Genomic DNA, 16,338 nt, shown 5'->3' on the forward strand with positions numbered 1-16,338 from the left:
TTTTTTTCCCTACCCCCCCATCAATGACGATTACCAAGAAGCTTCTAAAGAAATGGATCGGGATGAAAGTTAGTTTATTATGAAATTCTCCAGTCACATTTCAAAACAATCAGTTCTTTTTGGCATCTTTCCCGGGGGTGATAATGTGCCTGTCTGCGTTTTAAGAGGTTTCTGTGGCCTCTCCTTGCCAAGTTCTTGTCTGAGACAGGCAATGTCGACATCTTTGTCTCCTGCATAAAGGAACAATCTGTTTTGAGGCCATTGGTCATCTTTGGCGTTCCAGTGTAATCCCTTGTCGAACGTGGTGCGATTTGATCCATGCTTACTCCATATCACGATGAACGCCAACTGCCATTTCCATAAAGCATCGACATCTCTCTCTCTTTTGCGGGGGGGGGGGTTATAGTGGATGATGAACAAGGGGGTTTGGTAGGACAGGACTTCTAGTACCTGAGGGTCTTTCAGACATCCAGCACCCAGGAAGATGAGTGAGCCCATGATTGCCATTCTGGTAAACTGGGCACCGTATGCAGGTTTTTGACCGAGTCTGTACTGGAGGTCGTATGTGATACAAGGTCCCCAGCAAAGCCTGTGTGAAGGTGGCTGTGGCTTTGTGGATGTGTGGTCTCAGAGGGTCCTGGAGGACAGACCATGGCAGGAGCCGCCGTGTTGCCTGGTGCGTTCTCAGTCTCTCTCTCCCCCCTTACTGGGTAGCATCCTAGGCGGTGAGCAGGCTCTCTGCCTCCACCTCGATGGAGACTACATGGTGGCCGGGGATCATGGCCAGACCCAGAACTCGAGGCTCACCCTGGGAGAACGAATCTGGGGGACAGAGACATTCACACAAGGGCAGAAACTTAGGTCACATTCACGGTTGGTCTGATGAAAGGCTAAGCAAGCTAACAGGACAACCAAGCTATTCTTCATTTAATTATATCTAAATTTAGATGACATTTGTCTGCAAAGGGCTGTGATCTCCAGGGAGTCCCCCGACTTGTGCATCCCAAGATAGGCTCCAGGCTCTCCATGACCCTTATGGAAGATGGATGGATATACAGCAGGCATTTCTGCATTTTCATAGCTAGAAATTTGATGCTGTTTAAATTCCGTGCTATTGCAGTTGCAGTCAGGTATTCTAGGACAACACTGCAGTGCTCAGTCAAGTACTAATGCTTGCTTTCTGGTATTCACCGATTCCATCCATCCATCTTCTGAAACCGCTTGTCCTACTCCGGGTTGCGGGGAGTCGGGAGCCTATCCCGGAGACTACAGGCGCAAGGCAGGTAGGACAGGGTTCCAACCCATCACAGGGCACACTCACACACCATTTACTCACACACCATTCACTCACACAGACACACCTACAGGCAACTTGGTAACTCCAATTAGCCTCAGAATGTTTTTGGACTGTGGGGGGGGGACTGGAGTACCCAGAGGAAACCACACAACATTGGAAGAACATGCAAATTCCACACACGTAGAGACATGAACCAAGGTCCCAGAGGTTTGAGGTGACAGTGCCAACCACTGTCCCCCCCCCCCGCACCAACCCTCCACCGACACCAAAAAAAATTATTTCAAAATATTAAGAGAAATTATATCAAAATCCCCACCCACCACCACACACAGACATAATGCACCAAGCAGGGCCCTTTTAACCAAAAGGTGAAAAGCCTGAAAAATCATATATGGATAATCCACTAAATAACCGGCATTAAAACCTGCCAACGGGGGGCGCTGATTAGTGATGCCCATTACTATTTTTTGGTCTCTGTGGAAAATGATGGACTGGTGGGCTGGACTTAATTATGATTTAAAGCCTGTTGCGTGCTATTTAAAGCAGTGGTTCACAAACTTTTTACACCACATCCCACCTCAGATAATATTATGCCCCATGTACATTATGCTTGATCGTCAAGAACAATATACTGCATAAGACCTGTTATTTTCACTGAACGAGGGTTATCGTTTGACATTAGTGCTGGCTGCACGGTGGCCTGCTGCAGAGTGCTACTGAGGGCAAATGTGTCACTCTTTCTTATGTTTAGTATTTAGATGTTTAATTAGATTACTTGTGCTGTGAACTTCTTTCGTACCTCGTGCAGTTTGCAGTCTGCTATACCAGCAGGTCCCTGGGTTAAAAACATCTGACTTATGGACAGCTCATACTCACGAACGGACTGCCAAAATGCCTACCACATAAAAAATTTGGCTTAAATACAATGGTTCGTAATAACGAACGCATGCACTACTTTACGATGCTATGGAAACACTGCACGGCTTCAGCTGTTCATCAGCTCAAGGTACAGTACTGTATGTTACATTTATTACTGTATAATAATTATGTAATGTATTATTTTTCTGACTTACCTACAAATTCAACTTAAAGACAAACTTAGGGAACAAATCTTGTTCATAACCTGGGGACTGCCTGTACTGTGGTTTTTGTTCTTTTTGAGGTACTTCCACACCGTACACATTTTGTACTCCTGTTTATTTTGCTGGTTGGCCCAATCCGGTTCCTGATTTCAGTGGAAAAGAGAAACAAACTATATCCAGCCTGGTTCCGCACACCACGGTGCTTTGGGAGAAATGGGAATAAGTGACAGATGTGCGAGGATGGGGCGCCATCTTTGTGTCGGGGGGGGGTTTCAGGCCCTCTGCCACTGACCACTCACAGTTACCTGTGGATTTGAGGAACTCCTGAGCAGATCCCAGGATGACGTTGCAGTCACGGTCAGTGCAGAGAAACAGGCCCACCAGTGTGCGTCCATCCGTCATACGGATCCTCATGCTCTTATTAAGCAGATTCTCCAGCTTCTGGCGGGCCGGCGAGGTTGACAGTGAGGACATCTCCATCTGCTGACATATGGTTAGATCCGGTAAAGCCCTGAGCATACCTCACCCCGTCCCATCACAGGCTGAGGGGCAGGGTGAGATTAAGGAGCCCATCTTTTCCTTCTCTTCTATAAAGCTAAAGAGTAAACCTTATGCTCGATCTGTCCTTCTATAATTCCACAGCTCTCTAGCACACCTTCAGCAAACCACAGTCCCCATTTGTCAGCTACTGGCTCTGCTTCCATATACTCAACTCCTCCTAAATTAATATTCATATTAGTGTGCTTATTCAAAATTATGTTATAAATTATTTTGTACTCCAATGAAATACTGTAATAACAATTACATTGTCAGGGATATTAAGTTTACCATATCAATCCCAAACATCCCTGTGTTAGGCACAATTTATTAAAGAAATGAACTTGTCATCAAATATAATATTGACCGTTTGTTTAGATGAGAATTAGCTTTAAATAGATTAACTTAATCTTCAGCAGTCACTCAGACACTCACCGTGTATACTCCTGTTTCACTGTTAAATAAAAATTGGATGGAACAACCGTAGTGCATTAGCGAAATTAGCTATAAAAAAAATGACATCGTGACTATCGTGTATGTTTGACTAACTTGCTGTTTTGATTTTAAATTTACAATGTATGGAATTCAAATAAAAATTACATTTTTGTAACTTATGTCTTACCGCTGTGTGCAAGGATGTACCATTTTCTTCTTTCGGCGATGCCATCGGTACTTCAATTTGTCCTACTTCCCCACTGCTTTCTCGAACCGGGGTGCAAGGCGAGTTTTAAACCGGAAAAGGAAAGGGAGTTTAGACTGATGTATTGTGGGGTTTGTAGTACGAGTTAAACGACGGCGTTGAAGTTTAAAATGTTTTTAATTGATGTAGCAACATTTAATTAATCAAATTATGTTAACAAATTGCTTATACACAAACGACCTTATATTCTTATATATTGGATTAAAACACACTTAAAGTAGTTTTCAGAGGTCTCAAATTTACAAGAGCACTGTAGCTGGTTGTCTAAGCAACGACGCTTATTTACAGATGTGTCTCTTTAAATTAGGACGCGAATGCGTTTCTTTATTTTGCTCTTTTAAAAATTAACGTTTTTCAACAATAAAATAGATCTTAAACAGGGTGAAACGGGTTCTCTGATGGCAGAAATGCATCGTCCAAAGTATTTCACGCCAAAAGAAGTGTCGCTGCACAATACAATTGACGACATATGGGTGTCATATTTAGGCACAGTGTACAACTTGACACCGCTGGTAAACGAACATAATGGTGAGTGTGAAAACAGTTTTGGTTTAAAATGTTTGTTGTTATATAAAAACATTAAAGCATAAAACTAATAAGTTATTTGTTAGCTGGCTAAACTGCATGCAAGATTTTGCCAGTAAATTTAAAATCAGTTCTTTCTTGAACAGGTAATGCTCTGTGGATTCTTTTTATATAGACTAATACTTCCATATATTTTAAATATTGAATTTTTATGTTATAATTGCTATCATTGTTGTTGTTGTGTTGCTGTTTGTTTTTGATTATATTTTATCTCTTTAGGTGATGTTCTTTTAAGGCCTATTGTTGAGTGTGCAGGAAAAGACATAAGCCACTGGTTTGACCCCAAAACAAAGGATGTAAGTCAAGGTTTTCAGATTCCGCCTTTCTTTGGAATAATGCCCTATATATTACTTTCCCCATCGTGAAGCTGTATTTCCATGAGATGTCTGGATGCTTCAGTGCAAAGCTGAAGCATTCAGCCAAAGTGGGTTAAAATTTTAATGATTTATTGAACCAGATAATTTGCTGGAGAAATTAAGCACTTCTTGGAAACTGAACCAACAAACTCTGGGGTATCTTGGTGTACTTAACCAACCTGCTAATCACTGATGATCCTGCTCCTTCAGGTTCAGACCCACATTGACCCTCTCTCTGGCTGTGTTAAATATTATACTCCGAGAGGTCGTTTTGTTCATATACCCCCTCCTTGTCCACGGACTGACTGGGCTAATGACTTTGGGAGGCCATGGTGGAGCGACGGTCGCTATGAAGTGGGCCTGCTGTCTGCCAGAACTTTATGGATCCAGATCATCAACATGCTCACATACCAGGAGCAGCCTCTGGAGGTCAGCCAACCCACCACCGAGTGAATGTCCAAAGAGCAGGCTTTGCAGAATAACCCCTTTCATTAGGCGCGGTATCAATTTCAAGATATATCAGTCAGATTTCATTATCAGGCAGAACTTTTGCTGCAGAAGCCAACATTATTTGCTCATTTCTAATAGCGCCATGACGTTCCAAGGATGAGCAGCCCTGAATCATATCTTCATGCTGAATGGTTATCTCAAATGCCTTTTGCATTTTCTTATTTGATTGAAATTCCACCACATGGAAGTTGTTTTATGTGTGACTTCATAGATGGATCATTTGTATGGATTTGTTGTGAGTGACTGATTTCTTTCAACAATTCCAGTCAGGGGAGCCTGTGACCCTGTGTTGCCCTCGGTGTCCGCCTTGATGTACTTTTTTTAGATAAAAAGCCAAATGCCTAAACAATTTTGTTTATTTATATATGTTTTGTTGGTTGGAAGTTCAATAATGCTAATTGCAACACATGAAAATCAATGGTAATAACCCACAAAGACAGTAATATAAACATGTAACTGCTGGTGTTCCCGTCTAGTCTGCCAAATGCCCTGTAACCAGATTGAGCGCCACACCGCCGTTCACCTGTCAGAAATACTACATTCAGCTGTAAGGTGTGAAACTGATTTTTTTTACTGCCCTGTGCCGCATATGCAAAGCAAAGAACAGAACAATGAAATTTGTATCTTGCAGGTGTGCTGCGAAGAAACTGTGGAAGAAATTCTCCAGCGCTACCTGAAGTACAACTCTCATGCAGGCAGCTACACCTGGAAACATGACTGCCAGGCGCTGGACATGAGCAGGACGCTGAGCGAGAACGGCGTCGTCAACGACGATGAAAATGGCGACTTCTTGCCCTCCGTCTGCCTTTACTTCAATGATGACCTCACCGAATAGCGGGAAGCAGTTAGTGGGGGTTTTGTGGAGTGAAGATACAAAACTTTAACAGAAAAACAAACATATGGTGCCATGTTGTTCTTTTGTCCTATCAGTTTATATCCTGGTTAGATCCAAATGACCACCTTTTTCTTTTTTTTCCATCCTGCCTGTTTCTAAGGCCTGTTGACAGCTCTTCTTTTTTTTATCATCCTTCATTGGTTTCTGATTCGTTTTTACATATATCTGGGTTACATTTGGACAGCTGACTTCTGGGAAAATCTGCACCAAGATTCAAGCTTTCGGAAATCGAGTTACAGCTGAAGACCACCTCCGCTGACACAAATACACAAAAGTAAATTGGAGTGTATGATAAATCTGCAGAATAATAATAGCCAGATAATAATGACTGGTTGCCATGGTAATGGGTCATGTGAACGTCTTCCACCCACCCCCCCCCCCCCAACTACCTCTTAGTGTTCAGACTGTTAGACTCACACTACAGGAAAAAAATATTCTCGTTCACATTTTATCTTTGTTTTCTGCTTTTTCTTTTCCTCTTACCACACAGTTAAGATCCTTATGTACTGGAAGATGAAAGTAGAGTAATTAGATCACGGTAAATCAGGGGGCTGCGGTTGGCAACAGATCCAGTTTACAGGTTGTGCCTCCAGGCATCAAATTCCAATCCCTGTGCAATTCACTTTTAAAAGAGGGGACAAAACACTTCGTAATGCACTGGTCTCTTTTTTGGTTTTGCAAAGAAAAAAAACTCTAATTTTCCTCCAGTTTACCGTTTATTTCCTGGTTGATTATATTCTCCATTGATTAGACGTGTTAGCAGCTTTAAGTGTCCTTATATTTCAGGCTCATTCTATGAAAATGTTTGTGCAATTTTGCCTCCGTAGTGCGGCATGTGTTTTTTTTTTTTTGTAGAGAGGAGCACAGGTTTGCGGCAGCCGATACACTTTGCCCCGGAATTCTCTACATTTGTCATTGCGATACAGTTTTATTTTTAATCGCGTACTGTTTTGGTTTCATTTAGTAAGTAAAGGGCGTTGTCAAAATGAAAATATTGTCATGCCTGTGTGCAAAAATGACACGAGGCGATCTGTATACTGTAGCTCGCATTTTCATTTCCTTTGTGCGACTAAGCAGTTAATTTTTAAGCAAGACAATCTGATGTAAGTCTGGGCATGGCCGCTGCAGAATTCTCCAGTCCCCCCTCCCCGACACACAACCCCCCGCTCTGATATAATTTTATACTGCGGGTGGGGGCCTTTAAGAATATTTAGGTAGCCATATTTGTTAAATTTGTATTGCGCTCTGCAGTGCGGAGAGCGATAGTTATTAGCAGAACTCGAAACACTGTAGTGAGGCGGACTTGAGTCCCTGACACACCGACGAATAATAGTAAACACGCAACAATGTAATTTACACGCAGTTGAACACCCCTTTTTCTTGTAACAATGTGAATATTTTTGAAAAGGGAGGGAAGAGAGGAGAGAGAGAAAGGAGGAGGAGGAGGGGGGGGCGTTCTGAAATAATATAGTCAGCCATTTTTTATGTAAGGGGATTTTTTTCTTATTGGGGGGGGGGTTGTTAAAAAATAAATATAAGGGCGGCCATCTTTGTTTCTCTGCCTTGTAGTGTAAAATATTCCAAAACGCCCCCCACTTTTGTGTGTCGATTTGAATATTAAATAAATTTCATAATTCGAGAGGGATACATTTTTTGTTTTCGTGCACCAGGTCGGTGACAGGGATATAATGTCATCTCCTCTCCGGGTCTGTGAGGAAGACGAGGGCATGGTGGTTAATTCCGAGGGAGGAGATTTTGATGAAGAAGAAGACGACGGAGACCTAGACGAGAACGCAAGCGACATAAACTCGCCGGCGGCGCCTAGAGAAACTGCAACGCGAGCCGCGCCAGGTACAGTACTGACTCTGGCTAAAGACTCAGGAGCGCGCATACAAAATACAAACCGTAGGCACTTAGAAGCGCTTCGGCTAAAACAAAAGAGTTTAAAATTCAAATATTTTTTATTCGGACTAGTTGTCTAAAGCTGCGAACGACTGGGTTCTATTACTCCGGTTTTCACTGTTCGCTTTTTTTTTTTTTTTTAGCTCCATAAGAGTTAAAATCCAACTTTAGCCAAACTTGGGACTTTGCTCTTCTTGTTGTCCCCCTATAAAGTATTAACATGTGCTGAATAACCTTTAAGATTCCCCATTGCACTCTTTGCGTGTACGTGTATTCCTCATAATCAATAAAGAAATAAATCCAGTTTTCTTGGGTATATATAACCCCACTTGCAGACAACATGGACTCCCCCCCCCCCAGCCCCCAATATTTTTGCCATTGAGTCTTCGGTGTGTTGTAGGATGGTGGTGCAGGCTGAAAGCGTGAGCAACAGAGCAGCAGCTGACTGTGCTTGTGTGACAGACTGTAAATAAACTTGACCCTACCCACTGTCGCACTGACAGAGACGGTTCAGCACAGGACAGCCGACGCTGGACGCTGCTCTCGGCTCGACCGTCTCCCACTCCTGCGTCTGCTTCGGGACGTTTCCATACTCCCCCTCCACCGCCACCACTCAGTTCGTAACCAGAAACACATCCATTTAACCCATTCGCAAATTATTTCATAAAATGTCATTGATCGTGAATATTCCAGTCTTTTTTAAGAAGCGGAGAGAGGCTGAATGCTGTTCTTTTTTTTTTTTTTTTTTACTGGGGAGGGGGGGTGCAATTATAGAAATAAAAAAATGCAACACAACGTACGCGTTAAGCGTTAAAGTTACGTTGCATTGAACTGTAACGCACTTCGGACTCGCATTACTGCTAATGCGATTGCTGGTATAACAATATAAGATCGATGTTGTCTAGGGGATAAAATATTGCGATATTTCCGTGGAACAACCGGAGAGAAGTTGAAACTTACGCTACAGTGGAAGTGTCAGCGTCCTGTCTTTACCTTAATGATCATGTATGCAAAAAACCGTAAGTGTATGAACACGTTTTTAAAAATTTTATATTGTAGGACGGGGGCGGACAGCTGAGGATGGATGTGCACGCCTGCAGCTGATAGTATGGATTTATTTGCAAACGCAAAGATAAGCGTAAGGCCATTTGTGCGGGCATCACTTGTTAAAAGCTCTTTTTTTTCTTTTAATGTGGCACGAAAGCAATAGAAGAGAGGTGGCGTGCGCGCTAGTCTGTCCTTTAACCCCCCAGCGGGCGAAAGCAGCGGGTAGTCCCGAGGTCGCGGCGCAGGTGTGGGAATTAGCAGTGGGTGGGAGTCGCCTCAGTTCACGGCTTCGTTCCGCTCGGGGCCTCAGAATCACCGAGCCCGGAGTGCGTGTCGCTACCGCCCCCGGCTGCGCTTGGCAGCTTCACGGGGAAAAAGGCGAGGAGCGAACACTGGCGAGCACTCCATGCTAATAGCCAAGGAGCGCAATAAAATCTAACTAATATTTCACATATAATGGCGGCCGATGGCAAGACATTTGGTTTTACGGCGTGTTTTTCCCCTTTTTCTTCTTCTTCTTCTTTTGAAAAACGACTTAGAAATGTGCGCGCGCTAGCTGCGTATTTTTTATTTTTTGAGGAAATGTAAAAATGAAATGGGAATTAAAGACATAGCAAAGATAAAGAGACGCGTCGGTCGAAGTATAATACAGAGACGTTTTGTTAATTAAGTTGCTGTTGCGTCTGCCAAAAATAGCGCAGCCCATTGTGTCGTGTTCCATTGTGCATCTGATATAGGTGAAAATCACTTATGTTCCTTAAGATATGGCTTTTATTTAATCCATTTTAAACGTAAATTTTATTCATGCATCACCGTTATAATAATGATATTTCTGTCGTTAACTGGCAGTCACCCCAAACAGGATTTGGCGCTTTAAGAAGTCTTTGTGTGAGTTTATCAAGATAATGTGAAATGTCGAGAAACGTTTCATATGATGCGACTTTTTCAAGTTCATGTTCGAGCAAAAGGCGAAGAAGCATAACTGGATTCAAAATGAGAATAAAACAAATGCATGAAACATGTATGTTTGTCTTGTGTCACATACTTTTACACTAATTAATATTTCATATATTTTGTGCTTTACTACGTTATCCTTTATAGTTAATGATATTCAAAACAGTCAAGACAAATATATCTACAGAGTGATGTGTGCATGTAAACTAAGAGCAAGGAATTCTTCCTGCAGTGTTGTTGACTCAAGTTCTGAGAAGGTCTGTGATGTAGTACCTCTCAGCTAGGTAACCACAGTAAATTGCTGTGGTACATGGTAATTGTCTAGCTCTCTAATTGGTTTAAAAGTGGTCTGAATGTAAATTTTAAGAAGAGAAACTACAAGTGAATGTCCAGCTAAATTAGCCGTCATTGGATTACAGCTGCCTGTTTGTACCATATAGCTTTCCAATGAAAAGTCTTTGCTTGGTTCCTCTCATATAAGGTGTTTATAAATAGATCTAATGAATTTTTTGATGATGATACTCCTTGCTTTGCTTTTTGACAAGACACGGTAATCAGCAACGGGACGGGTTAGTAACAAAGGGGCTCGGATTACAGGCCGAGTCTGCGTACCTACGTTAAGGGCCGACGTCATCACTCACACATGGTGGTCTGTGTTATCTGAGCTGGGGGCTGATGCTGTGATTTAGCGGTAACTCTGAATCCCTCCCTCCCATCCCCCCCCCTACTCTACGTGTAGCTGACTGCGACGAAGAGGGAGATGTGTCCGACCGGGAGGGGACGACGAAAAAGAAGCGGGGCCCCAAGAAAAAGAAAGAGACAAAAAAGCGAGACAAAGAGAAGGAAGGGAAGTCAACCAAAGTACGAAAACACAAGAAGATTGTAAGCTTTCCCTTCTCTTGCCTCGTACTTGTCTTTGTCTTAAATATGTTCTGGGTGGTCGTGTCTGAGGTCAAGTACAACGTTCACCTCAGCATCTTCTTCCTGACTCTCCCCCCCGCTCCCGACTCTTCGGTCCCGCTGCCGACCAGGACAGCGACGTAGAGAGGGACTCGGACAGGGAGTATGGAGAGAACTCTGACAGCACGGCCAGCGACTTCGCCGGCGGGGGCAAGAAGAAGAGAAAGAAGCACAAAGAGAAGAAGGAGAAGAAGATCAAGCGCAGGAAGAAGGAGGAGGGCGACAGCAACCAGGAGGAGACGCCCAAGGTGGCCAAACTTGCTGTGATTTTCCTGCATGTGCAGTTACTACGATACAATAAATGAACTGTATTTACTGAAATAACCTGAGCTGTGGCGTGAGTGAGCTTGTTGGTTACTTCTATAGAACAGTGTTTCCCAATCCTGTCCTCGGGGAACCACAGTTGGTCCACATTTAGCTGAAAGGGAGCAGAAACGTGGTTCCCGAGGACCGGATTGGGAAACACTGCTGTAAAAGATTTAAGTGCCCCGGTTAGATTGAATATCTTCGCACAATGTAATAGTCTATGATCACACTCTCCACCGGGGGGTGAGAAGAATCTTCCACAGAGGGTCAATGTACCTAGATTAAATGTCTTTGTCCAGCCGCTTGTGGCTTTACCTCTTTTTGAAACGAATATATAGGATCCAGGTGAACTTGGGTCCTGACCTAATGGTAACTTCATGAATTAGAGTTGAAGTAGAACAAATTTGAGTTGGTGGTCCTCAGTGAGATGGGGTTCCCTCCGCTCTGGAGCTACATGGATATAACATGTATTTGCTGAGGAACTTTAACGTCTGTGTGAGGATAAAGAGATGTGGAAAGACTGGGTGCTAACCTGGTCAGTCCACGTTTGCATGCACTCTGAGTGATTCTGAGGCCGGTTTGCATGCAGCCGCTGGAGCAGAAAACCTCAGCCCAGCTGGCACGAGACTGGGGCCTGGAGGATGTGGATCACAGCTTCAGTGAAGAGGACTATCGCACGCTGACCAACTACAAAGCCTTCAGCCAGTTCATGAGGTACTCTGTGGCGCACGGGTTGGACGGCCCTGTTCCGTGACTGTGACGGGACAGCGCAGGTTCTTGAGTAGTAGATTTAGTACCTCAGTTCCAGCGTTGTGGGTTTTGGATCTCGCCCCTTTGTGCGTCCCACTCATCTGATTTTTTTTCCTTGTGTATGCCGGTTCCTACAGAACTTTCATGGCGTTCAGAAGAACTCTTGGGCTGTGTTAGGTACAAGTTATTCATTTGTGACTTGGTGTGTGTGTGTGTGTGTGCGGGAGCGTGGACTGGAGTGGAAATCGGTGGTGTCTCTTTCCTAAGCTGCCCGGGTCACTTTAGCTGATTTAAGCGACTCTTGTATATGGAAGGTTGCTGTGGATTTCACACTCGTATAATGGGAGTGGTCATTGATCCAGTTGTGAGTTGACTGTGTTAATGAGGGAGTTGTTTTCTTTGATCTTGTTGAGCTCTTTCCTCCATCACTAACCCAATAGCTCTAAGGTGACACATAAAGATGGGCAGTTTGTCTGGTGTCCAGGACGATGGTGGGTCAGGAGCGGCCTCCTGCTGCCTCTGACCAGACAGCTCCCTCCTCTCCCTTCCTCAGGCCCATGATCGCCAAGAAGAACCCCAAGATCCCCATGTCCAAGATGATGACCATCCTGGGGGCCAAGTGGCGCGAGTTCAGCTCCAATAACCCGTTCAAGGGTTCAGCTGCTGCCGTGGCGGCGGCCGCTGCAGCAGCCGCCGCCGCCGTAGCCGAGCAGGTCTCCGCGGTGACCGCCTCCGTGGAACCCCTGCCCCAACCACCCCCACTCCGCAAGGCCAAGACCAAAGAGGGCAAAGGTCAGTGGGATGGGAAGTTTCCGGATTTCCTGTCCTGTAGGTTGGAGACTGTTTAGAAGGCAGAGGCTCATTAGCGTGTTGCTAGCGCAGATGTCGCCAGTGGTTTTAAGATCCTTGCTGGCTGACCTTCTCTCTGGTCTCTCCCGCTGTTGTCTCCAGGCCCTGGGTATAAGAAGCGCAGTAAGAGCCCTCGTGTGCCCGAGAAGAAGAAGGCCAAGGCCAAGAAGATGGCCCCACTTCGCATCAAGCTAGGAATTATGGGTAACAAGAGGAAGAAGAGCAGTTCGGTGAGATGCTACCTCCACATTTACGTGTGCTTGCTTGAGACGTCTGTGCGTTGTTATTCTGACCCTGTCTCTGCCCCCTGCCCACAGAGCGAAGACGTGGATGAGGAAGACTCTGAGCAGGAAGACTCCAGTGTCCACAGTTCCTCTGTCCGCTCCGACAGCTCTGGCCGGGTCAAGAAGAACAAGCGTGGTCGTCCGGCTAAGAAGAAGAAAAAAAGTAGGTTACCTCACTCTTACTTTAGCTCTCTTCTTCCCACACTTCCTCTCATTCGCCTCTGACATAATTTCCTCTTCCACTTTTTTATTTAAAAATGCGAACAACCAAATATATATATATTATAAAAAGATTCTCTGAACCCTGTACAGGTGCTGCTAGGAAATCATAGACAGGTTGTATTTGGCGAGTACACATGAGTGTTTCTGATTAGGGGTCATGACCTGAATGATCTGATTTCTGCTGGTGGAGGGGGTCGGGTGTTGGTATATGAATAAGACTGAAGGAGTAGATTGGGCTGTGGTCCCTGATGTCTATGGCAGATCTAGTTCATTTCAGTCAGCATGAAAAACACAAGCAATTCATTGCCGAATCATAATAATTTAACCTTTTTAAGTGTGCATCACATACGCAGTCTGTGTGGTCCCTGCATTCTGCAGGTTTTCTTCCGCAGTTCAATATCATGTAGGTCGCTGAATTGGTGTTTCTAATTTACCGGTAGCGTGTGAGTTTGCGCCCTGCAACGGACTACCATCCCAGCCAGTGTGCGTCCTCTGGTGCTGCATGAGAAGTGGTTGGTACACGGGTGGCTTTATACATGAAAAAAGGCCTTAACAGACAAAAAATATTGGTAAAGACTAAAACTGGATTGTTTTTACATTATCTTTGGTCGCTCTGCATTCCTCTGGCTGTGGTGACACTGACACACATACAGTATTGGGTTACAATCATTGCTGTTGATCTTTCGGAGGGGCTGTTACTGTTCACTGTTAGAAAAGGCTGATAATTATCCCTTTCTGTTTCATTTCTGTCTTGGGGATAATGGTGGCTCAGTGTGTGTGTCTTTGGGAAAGGATCCAGCCTGACCAGTAATGGCAGATCAATGCATGGGTATTATAGTTTTCCTCTCACCATTCGTCTTGGAGCGGTGATAGGGGATGAAGATGGTGATGGCTACGAGACGGACCACCAGGATTACTGCGAGGTCTGCCAGCAGGGCGGCGAGATTATCCTGTGTGACACCTGCCCCCGAGCATACCACCTCGTCTGCCTCGAGCCAGAGCTGGAGAAAGCCCCTGAGGGCAAGTGGAGCTGCCCCCACTGTGTGAGTTACTGATCACCTGCTCTGGTGTTGCTGGAGAAGCCTACCTACTCATCCAGGGTCCGTCCAGTTGCCCCCAGATCCCAGCAATCTGGCCCTGCTACATGGGGAGATTTTGTTATATTTACGGGACCAAATAGCTGCAGGATGATTGACACCCGTGGTGTAAATAGGTCCCTTCATAACCGCCCTCTTACCCCTCTTGTCGTATAAAGCACCTTATCTTCTCCTTTGTGCCCAGGAAAAAGAAGGTATCCAGTGGGAAGCGAAGGAGGAGGACTTTGAGGACTTTGAGGAGGAGTGTGATGAAGGGGGCGTGGTCGAGCGTGGGGGCGGGGCCACAGGAGGGGAGGAAGAAGAGGACGACCACATGGAGTTCTGCCGGGTCTGCAAGGATGGTGGCGAGCTGCTGTGTTGTGACTCTTGTCCCTCATCCTACCACATCCATTGCCTCAACCCGCCCTTGCCTGAGATACCCAATGGGGAGTGGCTGTGCCCACGTTGCACTGTGAGTGACAGCGTCTCAGGCCAATCAGCGATGAGATGTCTGGGCTGGTGCAATTGGTGGTGAAGCCAGCAGCTTGTGTTTTTTTCTCTCTCCCCTTTAGTGCCCCCCGATCAAAGGCAGGGTGCAGAAGATCCTCCACTGGCGCTGGGGCGAGCCGCCACCCCCCGTGCCCGTGCCCCCCGCCCCGGACGCTGACCCCCAGCAGCCACCCCCGCCCCCCATGAAGGGCCGTGCCGAGAGGGAGTACTTTGTCAAACTGATGGCCCAGTCCTACTGGCACTGCACCTGGATTACTGAGCTCCAGGTAAGTTTGGGAGAGAGGGATGAATGAAGAGAGGGAGAAGATGACAATGGGAGAGAGGGATGAAGGAGGACTGAGAGAGACAGGTGTGGATGGGTAAGAGGCATGTAGGAACAGAGAGGAACAGGTACAGATGGGGGAGAGGGATGAAGGAAGACAGAGTCAGGTCTTGAGGGATGAAGGAAGAGAGAAACAAGTCAGGATGGGAGGGATTAAGGGGGACAGAGAGAGACAGGTGAGAATGAAAGAGAGGGATGAAGGAAGGCAGAGCGAGACAGCAAATCACAGATATAGAGAGACAGTGTTATATTGTTAGGGGACAGGTGTGGATGGGAGAAAAAGATCAAAGAAAGGGAGAAAAGTATGAGAGAAGAGAGAAACAGACAGAAGAGTGCAGGAAAGTTATGAAAGTACAAAGACAGTGAAAATGTGAGGAGGAGTGCAAGATAAATATCTAGTGCTGCTCAGCTTATCTTCAGCAAGGATCGTGTTTTGGCGTCGAAATGGCACAGCAGGCTGTGAGGCCAGGGGATTCACTGAAACGCTGTCAGTCTCATCTAAGATACATTTATGATTGGAGAGGAAAACGCTCAGCTGTTTATAAATGCTGTTTATTAATCGTTCCATGTTTATGGAGCCATGGTGACCCGAGCAAATGCTGACCTGCGAGCCCTCAGACAGGCAAAGGCGGCTGTATATGGCTGATTTTTGGCCATAACATTTAATAATGTGCTTCAGCTTTTCTTCCAGTCCCATCTGCTGAAATTAAATCATAAAGAACTCCTGGTTTTAGTTTTCATTATCGGTCTTTCTTCCACCCCCCATGGCCCCTGCTTGCCTTCCTGCCCCCAGCTGGAGATCTTCCACTCCGTGATGTTCCGTAATTACCAGCGTAAGATGGACATGGACGAGCCGCCCAGCCTGGACTACGGCTCGGGCGCCGAGGATGACGGCAAGAGCGAGAAGCGGCGAGCCAAGGACCCGCAGTACGCAGCCCTGGAGGAGAAGTTCTACCGATACGGCATCAAGCCCGAGTGGATGATGGTGCATCGGATCATCAACCACAGGTGTGTGTGTGGGTGTGTGTGTGTGTGTGTGTGTGTAAGTGTGTGTGTGTGTGTGTAAGTGTGTGTGTAAGTGTGTGAGTCATCCTGCTCGGGTTCTATAGGTCTATAGGCAGCACATCGAATTTAAAGTAAACTTGTAAATATCTAACTCCATGTGCACCTTCAAGAAACACCTCAAGACCTTAC

At 45.4% G+C, this 16,338-nt stretch overlaps 3 protein-coding genes across 11 annotated transcripts in view; 2 read left to right on the top strand and 1 right to left on the bottom strand.

Moving 5' to 3' along the window:
- Positions 1-57: 57 nt before the first annotated feature.
- On the bottom strand, positions 58-3,697 carry naa38 (N-alpha-acetyltransferase 38, NatC auxiliary subunit). Of its 2 annotated transcripts, none has more exons than XM_072717386.1 (3): positions 3,539-3,697; positions 2,685-2,859; positions 58-822 (listed from the first exon to the last, which is right to left on the bottom strand). In XM_072717386.1, exons 1-3 carry the CDS (start codon positions 3,581-3,583, stop codon positions 719-721), a joined length of 324 nt encoding a protein of 107 aa, XP_072573487.1. In that variant the 5' UTR covers positions 3,584-3,697; the 3' UTR covers positions 58-718. The 2 variants fall into 2 exon arrangements, with proteins under 2 accessions (XP_072573487.1, XP_072573486.1); XM_072717385.1 differs by having other exon boundaries at positions 2,685-2,862; positions 3,539-3,692.
- Positions 3,557-6,535, top strand: cyb5d1 (cytochrome b5 domain containing 1). Its single transcript, XM_023832453.2, has 5 exons — positions 3,557-3,636; positions 3,986-4,144; positions 4,421-4,497; positions 4,768-4,986; positions 5,699-6,535. The coding sequence occupies exons 2-5, from the start codon at positions 4,015-4,017 to the stop codon at positions 5,900-5,902; spliced, it is 630 nt and encodes a 209-aa protein (XP_023688221.2). The 5' UTR covers positions 3,557-3,636; positions 3,986-4,014; the 3' UTR covers positions 5,903-6,535.
- A 512-nt stretch (positions 6,536-7,047) lies between these two features.
- The window catches only part of chd3 (chromodomain helicase DNA binding protein 3), a 38,465-nt gene continuing 29,174 nt past the window's right edge, over positions 7,048-16,338 (top strand). For 4 of the 8 annotated variants that reach the window (XM_023832448.2, XM_023832443.2, XM_023832446.2 and 1 more), the window contains exons 1-11: positions 7,459-7,813; positions 10,605-10,747; positions 10,897-11,073; positions 11,721-11,845; positions 12,435-12,673; positions 12,833-12,960; positions 13,048-13,177; positions 14,101-14,279; positions 14,518-14,784; positions 14,885-15,088; positions 15,938-16,152. In XM_023832448.2, the coding sequence (XP_023688216.1) occupies positions 7,651-7,813; positions 10,605-10,747; positions 10,897-11,073; positions 11,721-11,845; positions 12,435-12,673; positions 12,833-12,960; positions 13,048-13,177; positions 14,101-14,279; positions 14,518-14,784; positions 14,885-15,088; positions 15,938-16,152 (1,970 nt within the window). In that variant the 5' untranslated portion in view covers positions 7,459-7,650. Of the gene's footprint in view, positions 7,066-7,194; positions 7,311-7,458; positions 7,814-8,627; positions 8,884-10,604; positions 10,748-10,896; positions 11,074-11,720; positions 11,846-12,018; positions 12,059-12,434; positions 12,674-12,832; positions 12,961-13,047; positions 13,178-14,100; positions 14,280-14,517; positions 14,785-14,884; positions 15,089-15,937; positions 16,153-16,338 lie in introns of those variants that run through there. The other 4 variants (XM_023832445.2, XM_023832444.2, XM_023832449.2 and 1 more) reach the window with 4 other exon arrangements.

The sequence above is a fragment of the Paramormyrops kingsleyae genome, chromosome 10 (assembly GCF_048594095.1).
Source record: "Paramormyrops kingsleyae isolate MSU_618 chromosome 10, PKINGS_0.4, whole genome shotgun sequence".
Classification (NCBI taxonomy): Eukaryota; Metazoa; Chordata; class Actinopteri; order Osteoglossiformes; family Mormyridae; genus Paramormyrops; species Paramormyrops kingsleyae.

Bases quoted from the DNA above. Each gene is read 5' to 3' on its own strand.
- naa38 (XM_072717385.1), bottom strand. From the start codon at position 3,583: ATGGCATCGCCGAAAGAAGAAAATGGTACATCCTTGCACACAGCG. The intron at 2,863-3,538 runs GTAAGACATAAG...ACCATATGTCAG, and splicing joins GTACATCCTTGCACACAGCG to CAGATGGAGATGTCCTCACT. The intron at 823-2,684 runs GTAACTGTGAGT...TCTGTCCCCCAG, and splicing joins GGAGTTCCTCAAATCCACAG to ATTCGTTCTCCCAGGGTGAG.
- cyb5d1 (XM_023832453.2), top strand. From the start codon at position 4,015: ATGGCAGAAATGCATCGTCCAAAGTATTTCACGCCAAAAGAAGTGTCG. The intron at 4,145-4,420 runs GTGAGTGTGAAA...TTATCTCTTTAG, and splicing joins GCTGGTAAACGAACATAATG to GTGATGTTCTTTTAAGGCCT. The intron at 4,987-5,698 runs GTCAGCCAACCC...TGTATCTTGCAG, and splicing joins ACCAGGAGCAGCCTCTGGAG to GTGTGCTGCGAAGAAACTGT.